General features: G+C 52.2%; 1 protein-coding gene across 2 annotated transcripts in view; it reads right to left on the reverse strand.

Moving 5' to 3' along the window:
* Positions 1–1,832: 1,832 nt before the first annotated feature.
* The window catches only part of ACACA (acetyl-CoA carboxylase alpha), a gene marked incomplete at its 5' end in the record, with an annotated part of 135,274 nt that continues 116,410 nt past the window's right edge, over positions 1,833–20,696 (reverse strand). For both annotated transcript variants that reach the window (XM_082493206.1, XM_082493207.1), the window contains 4 exons: positions 1,833–4,503; positions 5,876–6,012; positions 9,281–9,451; positions 10,419–10,573. In XM_082493206.1, the coding sequence (XP_082349332.1) occupies positions 4,377–4,503; positions 5,876–6,012; positions 9,281–9,451; positions 10,419–10,573 (590 nt within the window). In that variant the 3' untranslated portion in view covers positions 1,833–4,376. The remainder of the gene's footprint in view (positions 4,504–5,875; positions 6,013–9,280; positions 9,452–10,418; positions 10,574–20,696) is intronic.

Below are 20,696 nucleotides of genomic sequence, written 5' to 3' on the forward strand. Positions count from 1 at the left end.
CCGTCCCCATCTCTGTCAGGAGCCGGTGGCCCCGCGGCAGCACCGGAGGCTCCGAGCGATTGTGGTCGATACTGCGGGGCTGTGGCATGGTCACAGCTCTGAGCGCTCTTTAATAAGGGCACAGATAACCAGGATGATTTCCACTAAGTTTTCCTAATGCTGTCAATTAACAGCAAGTGAGGTTCCCCCCCCCTCAATAGAATATTAATTCTTTATTAATTCATGATACAGCTGCTAATTAGTACCTACACAGATGGGCATTGTACCTTCGCAAAACATTGCACGGCGACTGGAAGGTGTATTGGGGAATGATGTGTGTGATGGGGGGACAGAGGGGTTGTGTTAATCCTCTCCCCCCCCCCCAACCCCACAACAGCAAAGAATTTCAACTTTCAGACAAACAACTTCATTTACAAGTGTGTCTCTAATTAGCTGCAGAATTAGTAAAGCAGAGTTTTCCCCCCATAGATTGGCCAAACCCCTGAGGGAGGCTGTGGAATAGAGAGAATCGCATTTCCAATTATTTTGTTGAATTGCTAATTTAGTTATTGTGCCTGGCGTAATTGTGATGGGTATTGGGTGTGCAATTCAATTTGTTTTAAATATTTGTGGGAAGGCTGATCAGTAATGGAGCTGACCTATTTCATGGCCCAAATTGAGAGAAGAGACTAAAACAAAAAACAGCTACAAAGCCACAGTTTGTCTCAGTTTTTATTTTGATGTCTCTCATCCCTCTTAAGACCGTTGATGCAACAAAAGGTTTACATTAAAAGATGATGGCACTTTGATCTCGGGCTTTTGAGAGCTTACAGCTTTGGTACTTCTTTTCTTGGCATTTTAATATGTAGATATTTTAGGCTAAAGAGTTTTAAATGTGTTGCTGGAGTTCAGTAGGGTCTGTCCCCTCACACCCCACAATTATATTATGTTTTTTAAGGTGATTTTTTTTTTAACTGTCAGGATTCTGGTTTGGGAAATGGGCGAGAACCAACTGCTGGGGTTGGCGGTGCTGAAAGGGTCCAATTTAACACATGGCTCTAATATTAACTTTTACTGTGGGGACTGTTTAAAGGTGCTGGTCTGTACCGACCCCCCGTCCGCAGGGGACACCCCCCACCAACGCTCCTGGTGGTTCGTGTCCTGCGGCTCCGGCTGCCCCCGGTCCCGGCCCACGGAACAGCCCCGGGCAGAGGCTCCGGGGAAGTTCTCCCATCACCCTCAGAGGCCATCTCTGGGGCTGGCGTTGTTCTTTCTGTGTTTCGGTCACTGTATGTTACAGAAGATGAGAAATCTCTGGAGGAGGGACAGGACTCCCAGTGGCTCACTGGGACAGCGGCTGTGGGGTGGGAGGTACAGCCGGAGTGTTGGGCAGAGACCAGAGCCCACGGTGGGACGAGGAGTTGGTCCTTCTGTCCCCGTGGCTCCTGCACGGCTCAGCGCCGGACGGTTCCTCCCACTCCCGTGGATGAGGAATGGCCACGATGGAGCTCGGAGAAGGGTAAACACTCGTGCCCGATTTGCACGAGTACTGCTTTTCTCCAGCTGGGTGAGGTATCAGACGGGCTTTGCCCTGTGGGGGTCACATCTCAGAAGGTTTCGACCCTGTGCAGAGTCTGACCACGGGCAGGAAGGAGCAGCAGTGGGGCCCGGCGAGAGGCAGCGGTTGGGATGAGCCCAGTGGCTCAGGTGAGGGGCACAGCCGAGACCATCTCCATCCTCCGGCATCAGCAGCCACCGGAGAGGCGCCGCATGAAACTCCTTAAGGAGAAGCAGAGCTCCCCGAGGCGTGCGCAGGACAAGGGGTGACAGATTTCCACTCCCAGCAACAGAGATGTAATTCATTCTTTTTATTAAAAGAAATTGAGGTAAGTGAAATACTTCAGCACCAGCGAGAACCATATGTATCGAAGGTGGTTTCCCCACCAACGCCGCCGCCCCGCCGGGGAACCGACCCGCACGCCCGCGGCACCGGCACTGCGGCCACAGCCGGGGCCGGGCAGAACAGCGGGAGGGACGTCAGCCGGTGACGCTGCCGCGGTGCTCCTGGAGGTCCCAACCTCCCCTGGGCTCCTGCTGGACTTTGACCTCTGACCAGCCCCGGTGGCAGCCAAGCACTGGGTTTTTTGGATGAAGCAGAGCCCGACCCAGTGCCTCTAACACCGAAACGGAGGGGTCTGCTCCGGCCCAGCAGCGGCAGCTCCCACCCCAAGCGGAAGGAACGGAGCGGCGTGCGCTGGGATGTTTCCCGTAACACCTGCAGACGTCCTGGGTAAGGGACTGACTTGTGTCACCACCACGTAGGAAATCCTGGTGACGGCGGCGGAGCCCAACAAGCCGCCCGCGCCGCGATCCCCCCCCGAGCGGTCCTGCCTGGCTGAGACATTCGCTGTCTGTCCTGCGCGTCCTGCTGCAGCCCACACTGGCATAAGTAAAAGCATCTTTGGGGGTTGTTCAGGGGGCTCTAGTGGAAAAAAAAAAAAAGTCTTTTTAAATCAAATTAGGGTTCTTAACTATTAAGAAAAAGCTAGTCCTGCGGATGACACAGCTCCGCTGGCCACAGGCACCGCCGCTGCTCGTCCCCCCGGGGAGGAGAGCAGTGACCCCGGTGCTGCACCTCGGTTTTACAGGAGCTCTGGCACCGCAGGCGCAGAAGGGCTGTGTCGCACTTCAGAAGGAAACCGTACAGGTGTGAGGCACTGGCATCATCTTTAATTAATTCTCTCATAAAAACATCCCTTCTGATTCGTGCTATACTAAAAGAGGAATTGTAAAATCTGGAATACTTTTAAGACAATCATTGGTGTAAGCTCTCCTGTACCAGACCAAGTTCCGCAGCAGTACCTGGGGGTTGGCCGTGCTTCTCCAGAGCTGCAGCTTCTCTCACCTGCTATTATGGTCGGGAGGCCCATGAAAATAAAGAAGTGTAGAAAAAGCCATGGGCCTGGGCTGGGGTCAGCCCGCGGTGATCTGCGCTGCTGCCACAGCTCCGACGGCAGCCCGGCTCGCTGCCGGCGCCACGCTTACCCACCGAACACCCACTGGAGACCATCACCCCTGACCGGCTGCAAAGAGTCACTGCTGCAGTGGGTGAAAAAGCCAACTGGTGCTAAGGAAGGGCGTTACCAAAAGTAACTTTTATTTTATTTCCGTCCTCCCGCATGACGAACAGCGATCCCTCCTCCCAGCGCACACCAGCGCCAGCCAAAGCGGGCAGCTCGGCTCCAGCCAGCTCCGGGCAGGGGTGGGCCATGGAGAAAACTTTGCTCAGATGCATTAGACTGAGATTTCCTTTCGCAGTTCTGACCCCATGTGCGTAGCTGACTCCATCCTTTCCCCTCCCTTTCCCAGGCTGTATCTGCTTTCTGCTTCGGTCACCTACTCCTGTGGAAGGGATCAGCACTTCCACGAAGTACACGCGACGGTGGGGCTGCCCACGTCTGTTATCCCTCAAAATAAGCAGGGAAGGAAGAGCAGAAACGGCTGAGCAGCTGCATTTTGGTCTCCTCTTTTACCTCCTCCGAGAAGGGCCTTTCACACAGTTTACTGACCTGTTCTAAAGGAATTGGGCACAAAGGCAAAGCGAGCAGGGATTTAGCCTCCAAAATTCTGCCCTTTGCAGTCCTGGGCAGCTCTGGAGCCTTCCCCCAGCGCGCCCGGGGCACCGGCACAGCCCCGGCCACGCTGCCTCAAATGCTGTTTTTTCCTCTACTTGTAAATAACGAGACAGACGTCTGAAATACGAATCCCGACGGGCTGACAGAGACACGAGGGCTGATGGGGTGGAGGGCTCCGCTCACGCCCCGGCGGGAGGATGTCGGGCCCCCCCCGCTCCTGGGGGGCAGAGCCCGTCCTCGGCTGCAGCGACCTTCGCGCGGGGGGCGACATTGGCACTTGTTGGCACAAAGCTGCCGCGACCGAGGCGGGGTGTGAGAAGAGAAGCAGACAGGGGCGCAGGGGCGTTAATTTAAACGAGCCCCTGCTTCGCTATGCCAAGACCTCACGGTACCGGAGCACCCTTCATTGCCTGGCCGTAGCGTTTTCGGGTGGCAGCCGAACAGCGAACTGATGCATTGGTCCAGTCACGCTTTGTTAAATAAATAAGGTACAGTTAGACAGCTGTAACTCAATTCCGCAGGCGCTTGTGTTTATACATTTTCCTCGTGTCTCTGGCCAAAGAACACACTTCCTCTGGTCAGTCTGATTTGAAAAAATAAAAATGTCACTCTTCCAGTGTTTCCCTGAGCCTCCCCGTCTCGGTACAGTGGTCGCAGTTGAGCAGACAAAGGGCAATTCTGAGCTTCCTTTTTTTTTTTTTTTTTTTTTTTTTTTTCCCCTCCACTGTACCGGGCAGGGGGGAGTGTGGGAAATCGATGCTCTTACGTTGAAGAAGGAGAGTCCATTGTGGAGAGGATCCGCACGATCTCGGCTCGCTGGGTGGGTGATATATGCTGGGTCATGTGCACTATCGAATCCATGGCAACCTCCGGATTGGCCTGGACCAGGCTGGAAAGAGGCGAGAGTTAAGTGACAGCAGCCCCGGCACTCGCACCGGAGCGCGGCCGACAGCTCCCCGTCAGGCCCGGGGGGAGGACTGGAAATATGGGGTCTGGGCGAGAGGCTGGAGGAGGCAGCAGGCACTCGCCTGAGCTGACTGCGAGCAGCGCAAGAGCCGTGCTCGCTTGGAGGCCCTCCTGCCACTCCGTTTGCCGGCAGCAGAGCTGCTCAGACAGGCACGGAGGCAGAAAGCCCGAGAGGAGGACCATGTGGACCCAGGGGAGGCACGGGGAGGCCAGGAGCTCTGGAGCGTACCCTCATCCCACCAGCAGCACCTTCAGATGCTGCCGAGAGCCCCCACATTCCCCCTCCCAGATGTCACAGAGCCCCATCCGCTGGAGAAACTGGTGGGAATGACGGGAGGAGACGCCCTACGGAGTCAGACACGGGACATGGAAACCAGAGGAGCTTCACTCTGCAGTCCGGTGCCCTCCCCCAACTCTCTCAGAGGCAAAACTGCTGTAAGAGACCTCCTGTTTAAGACATAACAGTTATCCAAATCAGATCTGTTCAAACCTAGCAAAGCGCTGGGCTCACGCGGCTGAGCTGGCGCCGCTGGAGCAACGGCTGTGCAGACGCACACGGGAACTCTTGCGAGCAGGAGGAATAGACACTCTGCCAATGTTTTAGTGGTTTGGGGAGTTATTCGGTGTAGTTCTGAACAGCAGTTGAAGGGAACTGGGCATTTTATGATAGGGAGCACAGAAGAAACGAGGTGGCCCGCCTGGGAAGTCCGGGGCTAGAAAAAACTAAAGGGAAGGGGCAGTAAGGATGTTCTGGCCATGGGTGGTCAACACACCCCTTGGGCCGCAGTAGCCCAGCTCAGGGATTTCCCTCCTCTCTCTGCTTCATGCATCCCTCGAAAAGAATTTTGCTTTATCTGCCTCAAACAGAGAAAGGACATGTTCATGGGGAACTTCCCGTGCCCTGGCTCCTCGCGGATCCCCTTCCAGCGCCGGGCGGGCGCGGGCAGGGGGCACTGGCCACGGCTGGATGAGCTCTGCGCTCCGCAGGGCTGTGGTTTGGCTCAGGTGCAGGAGCACTACGGCCCGTGCAGGAGGAACAGGAGCCGCGGGCTTCGTACAAATCCCTCTGTTTCACAGCAGTTCCGCGTTTGCCCCCGTATTTGCCTTTCCAAAGGGAACTGCATTGCCGCCTACTCCGTATGCGTTTGCCACAGAAAAAGGCCAACGGACGTGAAATGTGTGTGGAACTGATGGACCCCCTTTCCTCAGCTGGGGAAGCACACCTGGCCAAGATCAGAGGCCGAACTTTTGCAAATCCCCGTTCTGCCGGGGCAGAGTGCGCGTAAGTGCTTTACCTCCGTATCTGCTTGAGGATGTAGTCCCTCGAGATGTATTTGATGTTTTCATCCACAACTGAGCGAACACCTTCTTCTTCCGTCAGCTGTTTTTCCAACCACTCCACCAGGTCCTTATTACTGTCCCACAGGTACGCCTGCGAACAAACCGCACGTGTCACCCGGTGTCCCAGTGCTCCCCATGCAGCGTTCCCAAAATTTAACTTGCGCTTATTGGCAGCCGCGGGTAAACCGCTTGGCTGGAAGCCCTCTGTGGTTTTCCCAGCGTGTGTGGCTTTTATAAACACAACTAACAATTAGCAAAAGCCAAAACATGATATATTTCTTTTGCATTTCCTTCTGTAAATGGGACTAAAAGGAACCACAGAGGCAGCAGCGCTGCCAGCGGACCAGCCGCATCAGCTCCAGAAGCCATCCCAGGTGAAACCCCACCTTCTTCTTGCGAGCCGAGGCCCAACCGGCGGTGAAACACGACTGCCCAGAGGGGAGGGCGGTCAGGGATGCAGCTGATCTGGGGTTTCTCCCTGTGCTAAGCTGTTATGGAACCACGAGTCCCTGTCACCTAAAGACTGACACGGTGTTAGTGTCCCCCAAGAGCCACGGGATGCCCGGGGACGCCCGATCCAGCCCGGAAACCAAACAGCCCCTTCAGCAGAGGAGGTCAGGGTGTCCACACCCCCAAAAAGCCTCGGCAACAACCCCCTTTTTTTCTTTTGCAAGATCATTTCACCTGATATTTGCTAGGTAGTTGACTACATAATAATTCAGGAGTGTGTTAGACGCCTAATAGCCTTCTCGTTCCTCTCTTCTCCTCTCATTTTCTTTACAAATCATTTAAGAATCGTTTTGTTAATGGTTTCCGGAAAAGCAAGTACCGCCATTAGCACTCATTCATATTTATGTCATTTTATTTGGGTAATTAAACACAAAGCTCGTCATTTAAAGGTGCACTATCCTTCTCTGTTATCACTAAGAAGTCAAAGTCAGAATGACAATGAGCTCGGTGCGGTAATGCAATCGGTGGCGGTGGCAGAGCGGGCGCCCCCCCGGCGTGGGTGCGGACCCCAGCAGAAGCACACGATGGGTGTTGGCACCCAAAAATGAAGCCTCAGTGTTGTGAGGCAGCGTGTTTGCAAAGACCCTGTGTGTTTGCAAAGACGCTGGAAGCGCTCGGAGCTGTGGCAGTGAAGCCAGGAGAATCCCTCCCCTACCAGGAGTCACCGGTCGGCCACCTCTCGCCTCTCCGGTTCTCCCAACGGAGCCATCCATCCCTGCGCCCCGACAGCCGCCGGCCCCGTATGAGCCTTCGCAAAGCTGATTTGCCCCCCGTCCTCGCCGATACCAGAGAGGAGCGCAAAGGCAGCCTCCTCGCTGCTCACCCTTTATTTATATATTTAATTATCAGTTTTTAAAGTCTGAGAAATGGTTTCCCTCTTCCTCGGGACTCCCGCAAGCAGCGCGTCTTCCCCGTGCCGAGGAAGGTGCTGCTGCAGCCACGGGTGAGAGCCGGCACCGCGGGGAGGCAGCCCCAGGCGCAGCCCCTATCCCAGCCCCCAGCAGCGGTCCCGCCTGCCTCGCGCTCTTGAATAAGAAACCGGGATTTTTTTTCTTTATGTATAGGATTGTCTTAAAACAGTGATGTCATCTCAACCTCAAGATTTTGCTTATTTCATTGTTTTTTCTTATTATTATTTCAAACTCGTTAGGTTTTGCTCCTTGCTTCTGCCCCCAGACATGACAGAAATGCTCCCTGCATACAAAGTAGGGCACTTAGGAAGATTTCAGGGAAGGGAGAAAAAAAAAACCCAAGAAGCTGCCTTACGGTTGCAGACCTGCGTAAAGCTAGATTTACCCAAGAATCCCAAAGCTTTTAGTTTAGGAGAATATTTAATACTCTTATTAATCATTTTTAATCCGTTTGCTTTTAATTAAGAAACAGCATGATGCTTTCCTATCAACATATGCCAGGGAGCAGATTAATTGTGGCTTAAGATAACTCTCCTTGATTGGTGTAATGTATTAGCTAACGAGATGCCCGCTTTTAAAGACGCTCAGACACTACCTTGGAAAGCCTGCTGCCCTCCAGAGAACACTTCCCCCCTTTTCTGGAACCCCCGAGTGTTTGTGACTTTAAAAATAGCACAGAATAAAATAAAATGAAACGAAACGAAATCAAATAAAATAAATAAGATACTCAGATTGGAGGACCGTGACAAAAACAACCAGAGATTGCTCTTCTTCGGAGATCGCCAGCTTCAGAGTTGGCACACAATTAAAAAAAGAAATCCTTAACACAGCTATCAGATGAGGGCTGCGGACGGTGCCAAGGCGACCCCCGCCCCAAGCGCCGGCAGTTCGCTCTTACAGCGGATCGGTGTCCCTGCCTTCGACGGCATGCGGCGTTAAAGCACCGCGCGACCCGGGGGACGCGTGGCAGAAGAATGGCAGGGGGTCCCCGGCCTGAGATGCAGCAACGGGGACCGACTGCCAGGCACAGGCGACCTGTTCCCACCACCTCTAAGCTCATGGCCCGGGGGAAAGGTAGAGATGGTACCTGGGGACACGGTTTAGAAGTGGTTTTGTCAGGGTAGGTTAATGGTTGGACTTGATGATCTTAAAGGTCCCTTCCAACCTCAGCAATTCTATGATTCTATGAAAGGGAAGGAAGGCGAGGGCAGCCCAGGAGAAGAGGGGACAGCATGGCCATGGTCTGCTCTGCAAGCAGGATAAGAAAGGTTGGCTGTACATCTCCCCCACATCTGGATACATCTGGATAGAAGCAGTGAATCCCCACGCCCTTCTCAGTGTCAGCAGGATAGAGCAGGATTTAAGATGTTATTCAGTAAGAATGAATAATTAAAAATAAAATAAAAATCCTGCTTTCACCTGACAGAGGATGCCAAGGGTATGCAGGGACTGGTGCGCACAGTGAGGACAGCTCCTCCGAAACAGCCTCTGTAACGGCGAGCAGCTCTGCAGCGCTATTTTAGGCACACTGTGTGCAGAAATAGGGAGATGGAGCTCTTTGGGGCTGGTGTGTAGAGCATGTGTTGTGACTCCCAGGATTCCCACTGCCGGTTCTGCCAGACAGCAGCACCTCCACGCAGCCTTCTCCCGCACACTGCCCTGCCTCGCGCTGCCTCGCGAGCTGTTCGTCTTTGTAAGATGCTCAGATTTTCATATCAATGGTGCTACATGCTTGGGGAAAAAAACCTATTTTGCTTTTCTGGCATGCCCATAAAACAACTCATGACCTGGAACATTCCCCACAAGTTCTCTTTCATCACCTAAAACGTTTCTGGACTTTCCAATTAAAAAACAGAGATCAAACTCCACCTGGGACAACTCCACTGAACTCATGCCCAGGAAGAAGTATGGCATTGCTGAAACTGCTTTTCCATTTACCTTCACTGTCCCTTCCACTTCCACAAACCAGCGTCTCAGCATAGCCTGGATCTGCCCGTCAGTCAGCTCGGGATTGGCATCATGGATCTTCTTTTTGACCACATCTTCTAGAAGAAGACGTCTTAATCTCCAGTAGAAGAAGGTACGGGAAGTTTTCCAGTCTAGAATGTCCTGCCCAAGACATAGGTGGAGAAGGAGAAATGAGTGAGGGACAACATTTACATGGAGAAATATATAGATCTTATTCCCAACGGCAAAAAAGAGGCTTGCACTCATTATATACATAGTTACACCGCTTGCACAGGGGAAATAGAAAGACTCCCACATCTGAGCTTTGAAGACTTCCATCCTGTTGAACCATTAAGTCACCAAAAGCTACATCCAGCCGCCTCTGTCTCCCAGAATCCCAGACTGGTGAGGGTTGGCAGGACCCTCTGGAGCTCCCCCAGTGCCACCCCCCGCCAGAGCAGGGACACCTCCAGCAGTGGCACAGGACACATCCAGGTGGGTTTGGAATGGCTCCAGAGGGGGAGACTCCCCCCCTCTCTGGGCAGCTGTGCCAGTGCTCTGCCGCCCGTGCAGGAGAGAAGTCCCTCCTCAGGTTGAGATGGAACTGCCCATGGTCAGGTTTGTGCCCGTTCCCTCTTGTCTCCCAGACGTTCACTCCCTTCTGCAAAGAGACGCAGCTCCTCAGCTGCACAGAGCAGCACAGGCCAAGACGCCCACGCCCAGGGGGAGAGGGAACGAGGAGAATCTAATCGGTCGGGGTTCAGACCCCGACAGGACAGCAGCCCTGCCTGTCACCGAGTGTCCCCATGGGTACGGGCTCCCCGCCTTCCCCTCCTGCCAGGGCAGACGCAACGCGCTCTCTGGGGATTTTGATGTGGTCACCAATGCGCTACTGGTGAAGCACAGAAAATATGGGGCCTCAAATGGACACGCATCAGGTAAAGGTGCTGGAAAACACGATGTGCTCCTGTTCTGGGGCCAGAGAACAGCCGGTGGGTGCAAAAGGGTTTGCTCCTGTGGCAGAGGTTTACTTGCAGCCCGCAGCCTGCTTGCCCCACTGGAGACTCTCATTGCCCACCTGTGTCAAACCCTCCAGCGATGTCCCCGAGGAAAGCACCCCGATACTCACGGTTATGGCGCCCTTCTCCTGCATCCGGCCCGGTGTGTCGTGCAAGTCGGCGAATTGCATGGCAACCTGGTGGTAAATGGGGCTGAGGAACTCCTCCCGCTCCTTTAGCTTGGTCTCCAGCTCCTTCCGGTCAGCGGGGCTCAGCTCGGGGGTACCTGCAACCACACACAGCCACACGTCAGAGACCTCTGACAGGGTAAAGCGGGGGGTGTACAAAGGACTGCTGTAGGGAGGAAAGGAGAGCGGCTCCGGACAGTCCAGAGGCCAAATGGAGGTTTCTCCTGTTGCTGCATACAGGGGGATCCCAGACTGGTGGGGATTGGAAGGGCCCTCTGGAGCTCCCCCACTCCCACCCCCCGCCAGAGCAGGGGCACCTCCAGCAGTGGCACAGGACACCTCCAGGCGGGTCTGGAATGGCTCCAGAGGGGGAGACTCCCCCCCTCTCTGGGCAGCTGTGCCAGTGCTCTGCCGCCCCCACAGGAGAGAAGGTCCTCCTCAGGTTGAGATGGGACTTCCCACGGTCACGTTTGTGCCTGTTCCCTCTTGTCCTGTCACCGGGCACCACTGAAAGGAGACTGCTCCCATCTACCTGAGAACAGACTGCATTTGGCCGGGGCAAACACCGGACCATCAGCTCCCAGCAATGCCAAGCAGAGCCTTAGCTCAAATATTGCAGCCCAGATATCCCGCCACCAATATCCAGGCAAGAGCTTCAAAGGAGTTTTCACCATGGAAACTCTATTCCATTTAAATGCCAATGAGCTGAGCCATCAATTAAGTGACATTTACTGGACTTACTCCTAAAAAAGAATAATGTCCCAACATGCAGTTCATTTAGCAAGAAACATGGACAATGTAAAACCCCCTACACAATTTCAGGTTTTCCTGCAGGCTGGTTCCTGCCAGGGGCTGTTAGAGCCACTGCCTCATTAAGGAAAACACCCAAGTTATGCTACAGAAGCCAAAACCGCTCACATTCAGTTTACCAGTGATGGGCAGACACTAGTCTCAATCACGGACTACCACGATGGACAAGAATGAAACTGTGTCAAGAAGATAACGTCTGTGGAGTTCATAATTTTTAATTTATTTTAAAGCATTCAGCTTAGATAAAATTAACTTTGATTGAAACAAAAACACGCATTAAACGGTTCCTGATTCATTTCGGAATTGCCTGAGCCCGACTAATCCAGGCAAGGGGAAACACATGGTGCTGTGGACGTGGAGGCACGTCGCAGGTCCTGCCGCTTCCTGCAGCAGAACAAGGTGCTCCTTCCACAGCTGCCCCTTCATCAAACCAAGAATATAAATCCCCTCTTCACGCAGTAACAGGCCACAGGGAGCGTAACCGTAACTGCAGCTCTCCCCTGAACCTGCAGCAATTTACACCAGGTCGAAGTTGGTCCAGAAGGAGGCCGATGTTTCTCCTACACGGCCTCATCAACACACGTGCAAGAGGTCCTCGTGCAGAGGCAGAGTATTTAGAGCCCATCTTAGTTCAATTTAAGCAAAGATTGCAATCTGAGCCGAATTATATGGTACTGGATATTCTGCTGAATTGTGCCGTTTTTTAACCTCCCACCCACACCAGAAGCTCTGGTTGCAAGTTCGTGGCCTCAGAGACAGCTGCCTCCCATCCTGCCTCCCCTTTTCAAGCTGAGGTCACTGACAATCTGAAGCCGGGTCATGGAGGAGTCTTGCTCCAAGCACTGGTGGGTTGTAACATTCAACCGTCCTGTGGCACCTTCCATTCAAATGTTAATATAACCGCCCAGTGTGCCCGGGAGACACGCAAGCACGACTGCCTCCTCAGTGTACTGAGGGATCGGAGAGCTAAAACAAAGAGGTGTCCTACCCAGCAGCACAAGAAGTCCAGTTGGAGACTAGGAGAACCTGGAACAAAAGCTGGCGTTGTAATTCAGTTGGAGGACGACACTCCTTTCCTTGGAGCCCGAGGATCATGACTGCATTTGCGGGTGTGCAAATGCCACCAAGCTTTTTTTTTTTTTGTTTTAATCTTTATCATTTGTGAAGGAATGTCAATGGGATTAAATGCAACATCTACCATTACATCAACACCTATTGTTAAACTGCCAATAATTCAACTGGGTGGCGGGGAAGGAAGGCAATGGCTGCGGAGAGGTGGGAGGACAGCTCAGCAATGGGGCTCCTCAGCAGCTCCACGGCCACCATCCAGCCTGGAAACAGCAGGCTCTGGAACTGCAGCAGGAAGCCAGAGCAATCCAAGTCCCTTCCAAAAAAACCCAGATGAAATTAGCAGGTCTACAAAAACCCCAGCAAGAGGGAACACTTCCACACAGTGCAAAAGGAAATGGCAGACTCGTTGCCACAGGAGGTTCTGCATACCAGAAGTACAAATGGGCTCACAGAAAGCGATCAGACAAATTCATGCACAGAAAGTCCATCACGGGCTTCCAAGCACGAAGATGCAGATACAAATATCTGTTCTCAGGAAGCCTCTAAACCACAGGACTGCTGGAAGCCGGGAGGGCACCCCGGGGCAAGCCTCACGCTGCATTTGCACGATGCTTCTCCTCTTTCCCTGAGCATCCACGGCTGACCTGAGCTCCACGGTCCATGGCTGACCTCCCATAGCCACGACGATCCAGGGCAGACGGACCGAAGGTGGCTCTCACCAGGGGGGTGCAGCACCGCGGCAGCTCACGCGCAGCACCACCGCACCGGGGCTTTGGCTCAGACCCACCTGCAGGAGCCCACTCCATGCCGGCCCCGTTCTCTTCTACTTTGCGCTACCTCTGTTTCCCTTTCCTTCCAGAGGTTCCCTTCCACGTCAGAAGAGGTTTGAACACACACGCACATCTCCGAGCCACAGGCCAGCCATTCGATGATTCCTTCTAGGGACGGAATGTTTTTATGTGCCTACCAATATAAATGTCACCTAACCTTTCCAATGCCAGTAAGAAGGTTTTAATTAAGAGGAGCTACTCTTATAACCTTCAGAATAAAAAATTATCTATATTTATCCACGTTAAATTCCCAGGCTCCTACACCTCCGTGTTTTAAATGGCGGCGCGTGCACTTAAGCCAGTAACGCTCATGTATTCTGCCCTATCTGCCACACTGGCGGTGTACAGTCAAACCAGCCAGGCCCAGTAATGATTTAGGTGAGATTAACAAATATGTCAATGTCTATTTTCTGCTTAATTTAAAAGCAGCGTCTATAAAGATTTTTGACTTCTGAACCCTGTTCTCCTGGAAGAAAGAAGGTAACAATGAGGAGGGGGGATAAAGAGTGATTATCCCATCATCGATCGTTTGTCAGGAGCATTTCTTATTCACTGGACTATTGTAAAAAGCTAAGCTCTCGATCAATCCTGTAAGCCCCCTGTACAATTAAATATCTGGGAATGGTTTTCTTTCTTTCCTAGTCAGATCTTGAGGCCTCAGGGTTTTTTTTTTTCCGAAAGCCGGGGCTTTATTTATTTATTTCTCGGAAAAAGAAGTCTCCCTCCACAAATCTTATACTGGGAAGGAGAGGGGAGATAAAATATGGGATTCCTTTGCTCTAAAGGTACTTGACAGTTAATGAAACTGTTAAAGTTTAAATCATAGGAACATTATAGACCTCCAGGTATGGATCGGCTACTAATCAATAGAGAAACAAAAGAAGCAGCACTCTGAAATGGCCACATTACGATGCAAACACAAAGTGCAGAGGGTTTTGGCATGCAGGTGGGGCACGCAGGTAAGACAAGACGACAATTGAAAGGAAGAACGAACACGTGTGACCTTCCTAACTTGGCAGGCAGCACAGGATGCTTTCTAAGGCAGCACTCTAAGTGCCATAAAATGTCACATTTATCTTGGATTGCAGTTTGCTCTGCAGTCTCCAAGTCCGCTTGTATCTATATATAGTGCTGGTATGATCACAGCCATTGGCATGATCGGAAGAGACCAGGGAAATGACTTACTCCGGCTCTCAACACCTTTAAAGCCCACCCACGGCGGTAAAGGCACCAAGACCGCTTCATTCTATGGTGTCTTTTCTTTATTCTTTTTTTTTGGTCAGCTGCAAAACTGCCTTATTCAATTTGACAAAAGTGCCCTGGGGAAGCAGTAACATTGGGGGTACCAAATTAGAGTCTCTCCTGAGGTCAGAAGAGCAGCGGCAAGGCTCTTGCCAAAACGCCCTTCGCCCTACAAAAATTCTTCATGAGCAAGAGGCAAGCGATAGGTCCTTGCTAAAACCCTTCACTCAAACATACCTGGGTAAACCTACAAAAACTATTTTAAACCCACACATAAAAAGTATTTCACCTAAAACATTCCCAAATGCCTCTTGGAGGAAGCTGCCAGCCTGCGCCTGCCTCTCTGCCCTCCATCCACCCCTCGTCCTGCGCCCATTGCTGCCGTCTCTCTACGGGGTGACACCACCCTCCCCACCCCGCCGCTGCAGCCTGGCTTTTGGGGTGACAAACTCTTTGTCCCACGTGCTACAGCCCGAAACAGGCCCCCAAAGCCCAGGTAGGGGCTCTCGGTACCCCCCTGGCACAGAACAGTAAATGCCAAAATTTACGGTTGCCAAAACCGAGCCCTTTACACCCACCCCACAGAGCAGCGCCGCCGGCCGTGGCAGCAGGGACGTGCATGCTTTACAGCCCGCCACCACGGAGGAAGGCTTCGGAGGAGTCATCCTCCCCGTGCAGACGAATGGAAAAGCTGCCGCAAATAAATCCACGCAGAGACCTCTCCCGTAAAGCGCTCCGAAACTGAATATCAATTTAGACGACTCTCCAAAAGTTAAGGGAAAGCATCACCGCAGGGGAAAGCGACACCTAAACTATTTTGATTCGTGCCCCATTAAACCGAAACATCGCTGCTGATGTAAGCGGCGTCTCGGCGCGTCCCTCCCGCGGATGCGCGGGGCAGGGGGAGCCATCCCGAGCGCAGCGTCCTGCGGTGGCCGCAGCCTGCCGCGGTGGCGGGGCGCGGGCTGCCTTTAATAAAGTTCCTGCCAGACGGAAATGGCTCAGCAGGACCATGAATCACGGCTTCCCATAACATTTAGTAGCAAAGTGGGTTTTTTTTAAATATGACCGGTTTAACAGGTTAGACAAAATGACTTCAAGAAATGTTATTGTAGGTTCCCTCTGATTGCAGAAAGCCAGGCAGCTTCTGAATCAATTTGATGGTTTATGGTTCCTAAGCCGTTAAAATGTGGGATTTTCTCCCTCAGCCTCAGCGCACACAGCGTGGCCAAGCACGCACTTGTCCGTTTCCTTCCCTCTTCCTCAAACACGCATTCAAAGACCCGGGCAAAGCCCAGCATGGAGGCCTCCGACCCTACTCATTTGTGGAGACGGTCTCTGCGCATACCCTCCAAGAGACAGGCAAAGCAGCCGGCTTCAACCCAGGCTCCAGCCCATCCCACCCGGCCGGCGACACAGAAGAGGACACCGGCGTTTGCACCGGTGTGAGCAGATGGAACACACACCACATACACAGTCCCTCTTGGAGGAGCTGGGACAAGGCTTCCCTGGCCACAGCAGCAAGCCACCTCCTCTGAGCACAGGGCCAAGGATGTCCCCAGAACCTACCACTGCAGAGACTGGAGGCCACCCAGGCCACCCTTTAGTGCCACCATCCAGACCTCAGTTGCTCACATACATGCTTAGCTCTGGCAAATTACCCCACACCTATGGTTCTCAGAGATGACTTTTACAACATAAAAGGTTGAGAGAGTTGGGGGGGTTCAGCCTGGAGAAGAGAAGGCTCCGGGGAGATCTTATTGTGGCCTTCCAGTCCCTAAAGGGGCTCCAGGAGAGCTGGGGAGGGACTTTTTACAAGGGCATGGAGTGATAGGACGAGGGGGAATGGCTTCAAACTGGAAGAGGGGAGATTTAGATTAGATACGAGGAAGAAATTTTTCACTTTAAGGGTGGTGAGACACCGGCCCGGGTTTCCGAGAGCTGTGGCTGCCCCATCCCTGGAGGTGTTCAAGGCCGGGTTGGACGGGGCTGGGAGCAACCTGGGCTGGGGGGAGGTGGGTGTCCCTGCCCAGGGCAGGGGGTGGGACTGGATGGTCTTCAAGGTCCCTTCCAACCTAAACCATTCGATGGTTCTATGATAAATAGTAGCTATCTTACCAGACTACAAAGGCTCACTAATAACAACTGATTATCTCAATGTTACAATTACTACAGGCAGATTTCCCCCCCACCCCCGTGCCCCAGGTAACACCAAAAAACCCACGTTAAGTTCATTTTATCTCAGCATCTGCTTGTGGGCATTCTTTTCAGCAAAGCAGTTAAACCCCACCGCAGCATGTGCTGGAAGGGTCCTTAGGAAACGAACTCTGGAGAAGTACAGCAGTTACTCTGCATCCAATGGCATAATCAAATGTCCATTTTAACCCCGGTTATGAATGTCCCACCTAATTTCCACACCTGCAACAAACAATCCCCTTACTTGAATCTCACCTTCTCTTCCCCTGCCTGGAACAAAGCTCTTGCCAGATAAAAATTCAGCAAAGGCAGCAAGAATGCCAACCGTGTCCGGGCTGCCCAGGCAACACGTCTCCCGCCCCAGCTGGAAGGAGCCGCTCCGGAGGGGAGAAGGAAGGTCACTCTGAGCCCCTCACGTCCCTGGAGAGACAGGCATTTTGGGTTTGTCGCTTGTTTCTTTAAATGAGACTGCTTGTAATTGCTTCACTAAATATTCAGTAGGATTTATGTTATAAAGGTGCAATCTGAAATAGCAGTGAAGGTCACACATGCTCATGACATGGGCTTGAAATATCCTTGTAGAACCGCATCGTGTGATGTTCCTCCCTGGTCCTTTCCAACTCTTCGCTGCTACGGCCTCAGACGGGCACCAGAGCAAACGCGCAAAGTGCGGCAGGTACGTAATGCCAAAAAATTCCTGTTTTGGGAAACATCGACAGCCCTCCTGGGAGGATATTCAAGATGCCGATTGTCATGAAGGAGCTGACAGACAGCAGTACTCGCTCCTCTAGACTCATGATTGTGAATTAACAACAATTTAAATGCAGCAGCACTTGCATTTAGAAGCCGTTACTGGAAATCTGCATCACCTAAAAAGACGAAGTTACAACTGCACTGACTGCATTTGTCCAAGACTTCATAAGAGATGGAATTGCAACAGCAGCATTTTTTTTAGTTGCTCAAGAAAACAACCTGCATTTTGATTAATTACAACACCGAACAAACAACCTCCCCCCCAGAAAAAAAGAACTACTAGATTTCAGAGCTGCAATCTGACTTCCCAAGCTAAAGCTTGGAACGAGACAGGTCACAGCATGGAAGTCTTCAGCGTCACAAGAGCCAAGGCTGCGCCAGGGCTGTCCCCGTGTCACCAGCAAAGCCCTCATCGGGTGACACAGTCGGGACTGAGCGGGACACATGGGTCCAGTTCTGGTACCACGACCCCGGCGCAGTTCTTTGCAGAGAGGAACCTTTGCTCAGCTAAAGTGGAATTATGGCTTCAATGTTTGCGAGTTCACCTATTATTTGGAAATTTAAGAGAAGTTGTGCACGCTCTTTAGCCAAATACAGTGCGCAGCCAGCCGGAGTCCAGCAGCACAGACCGCCCGGCGATGCCTCCCGAGGGATGCTGAGGGGTTTGTGCGGAACGCAACCGCTGCCTCCCGCTTCCCAAAGCACTGCCGTACGCCTGGAGCAATAGGTCCCCGCTCCGGCACCCCGTACCGGGTACACAGGCAAACACAAAACGGGCATACAATTCCAATTAAAATTAAAGATGTATGCCAGTGCACGGGCAACTATTTCATAGGATCTGCTGAAGAGGATATTCACACTACTACAAAGTATACCAGGTGACAAACCCATGCTTCCCTTTTCCTATGAGATAAATACCTGACGGGAGAAATGTGAAAATGTAGTATCCGGTCTCGCTCTAACTGGAGCCATTTTGCCATTCCTTTCATTCATATTCCACCAAATTTTTGCGTACGTTACACCGTGCGCCTTGACACATTACACGCTCGGAATCCGCAGGGCAAAGTTACTCCTTATTCCACTCCTAAATGCTTTACTCTAATTGTAATAAATAAATAAAATAAAATTGAATCTCCATAATTTTTAACGGCAGCCTGAGGCTTGCAATCTGCGTCGTTCCTACATTTCTAGGCAATTGCCGTTCTCCGCGCACGCCATCGCAGGGCAGGATAAGGGCCATCCTCCCCTTCCCTGCCCTTTGCTCCGCACCGTTCGCTGGTTTGTAATAGCACAACTCTGAGTGACATTTTAATAAAACATGGGGCTAATAAACATTTCAGCAACAGTGCTGGAGAATTGATAATGAACAGATTTATGTCAAATTATTCAATATCTGCCAGCCTTCGCCGTTGCTCTCCCACTCCCCAGTCGCAAGTCCAACCCCGGCGTCTCAAGACGCCCGGAATGAGCGCGGCCACTGCGCTTCCCCACCCCTCCGCAACAGGCACACGCTGGCGAGCGGGTCCCTTCTCCCCGCTATTCAGCAGCTCCAGGGAGGGATGACGGCCATTCAGGGGTTAAAGAGAGGCAGTGAACCCCCAGCTAATGAGTAAGAATTCAGCAGGCAGTGTAAGATAAATGGAGCTTTCTCTGCTTCTGCTGGAGTCAGCATGAACTGCGGCCCTGCGGCTTGTTTGTGGCAAATGGAGTGCGCGAAATATCAAAGGGCAGTGATCCAGAAGAAGACCGACTTTGACAAATTTTAAATTGGCCAGAAAGAAAACCAGCAAAAAAAAAAAAAAAAAAAAAAAAATTATGCAATTCACTGTGTCCTGCAATCTTGGCTTTCCCGCTATGGTACCGAATTAGTGGCAAAACAACAGCAATGATCGCCCGATGTTGGGAGCAATTACGAACCATCTAAGTGAGATGCTTATCAGTGACTGAAGCTTTTAGAGCTCTCTGTATGTACAGTTGTAAGTGACTTGCTCTCGTGTTGCAGTCATTTTAATTAAAGTGTATGGAGTTTGCTGGGAGTAATTACCCTGTAGAGGATGAAGGGGGAAAAAGCCCTGAGCAGGCTCCTGCCTCCTCACATAGTGCGGCGCTGGATTTTTGAGACTATCACAGAGCATGGCGTTGGATTTTTGAGACTGTTGGCAGAAAACCATATGCCCTCTTTCTCCCTGTATTTTTTTCCGGTGATGCTGGTGCAGGTCCCACCGGTGTGACTCAGGGATGCTCTGCAGGCGTCCTGCACCCACCCCGGGTGACGGTCCCTCTGGAGGGGCCATCCAACAGGGACTAAGTTCGCGTTCTCTGCTCCCCACCTTCCTCCACCTCTTCAGGATTTAGACACTCCTGCAGCCCTCTTTGTCCGCAGCCAGTGACTCTGCTCCTGGGAAAGGATTCACCCAGCAGACACCGCGCAGAAGACTGTTTCTTTGCAGAGGCAGTAGGTTGGTTTGTTCGTCGGCAGAGCCAGTGCTTGTTGTGGTGGGGCGAAGGTAAATACTCTCAGAAACAGCGCTCCTGCCATAGTGCCATTTATCTGCACGGACCTGAGCTGACTGCTCAGCATACTGCCTGCTCTAACCACACATCTGATTTCTCCTTCCCCTGGAGACGCGCACTGCAGAGGCAGCTCTCCCGCGTCGGACGCGGAGGTGGAAACACCCGCAGGAGGTGCAGCTGTGAGCCCCGACCGCATCAGGAGCTCAACCGCAGCCTTTACACCGTGAAGTGTGAAACACCTTAGGAGAGCATCAGTTGGGACCCTGTGCTGGGTCTCCACAATTTGCTGTAGTCACGCAATCCGTTTGCTCCTAAAGGGACACCGAGAAGCCTAACACGGGTCAAAAGTGAGGTTTTGCGAAAAGAATCTCCTCGCTGCAACTACAGACATTAAAACTGGGTTTTGGTTCCAGCGGACACAGGCAGAAACAACACCACATCCATCCATCTGGGTGGGCATCTGCGTCCGCTCTCGCACGCAGGAACACATAATGTACATGAGCGAGATTGGAACTCGGATAAAACTGCTGGTCCGCAAAACTCAAACACCCGCTAAGCTGCTTTGCCCAGAAAGCAGTCGGCACAGTGAGAGAAAACAAAGAGAGCATCAAAATACTGCCATCAAAAAAAGAGAGAAAACGTCTTCGATGCTATCAGAGACATCAGTAAGAAGCTGGTTTTCAGCGAGCAGTCTGATTCTTAACACTCCCCGCACCCTTTACAATTATTACTCTCTTCCTGAGGCATATCAGAAGGGTTGTTTTGTATATAAATTGTTGCACTGCCATAAATTAAAAAAAGCCAA

The sequence above is a fragment of the Vanellus vanellus genome, assembly GCF_965231255.1.
Source record: "Vanellus vanellus genome assembly, chromosome: 19".
Classification (NCBI taxonomy): domain Eukaryota; kingdom Metazoa; phylum Chordata; class Aves; order Charadriiformes; family Charadriidae; genus Vanellus; species Vanellus vanellus.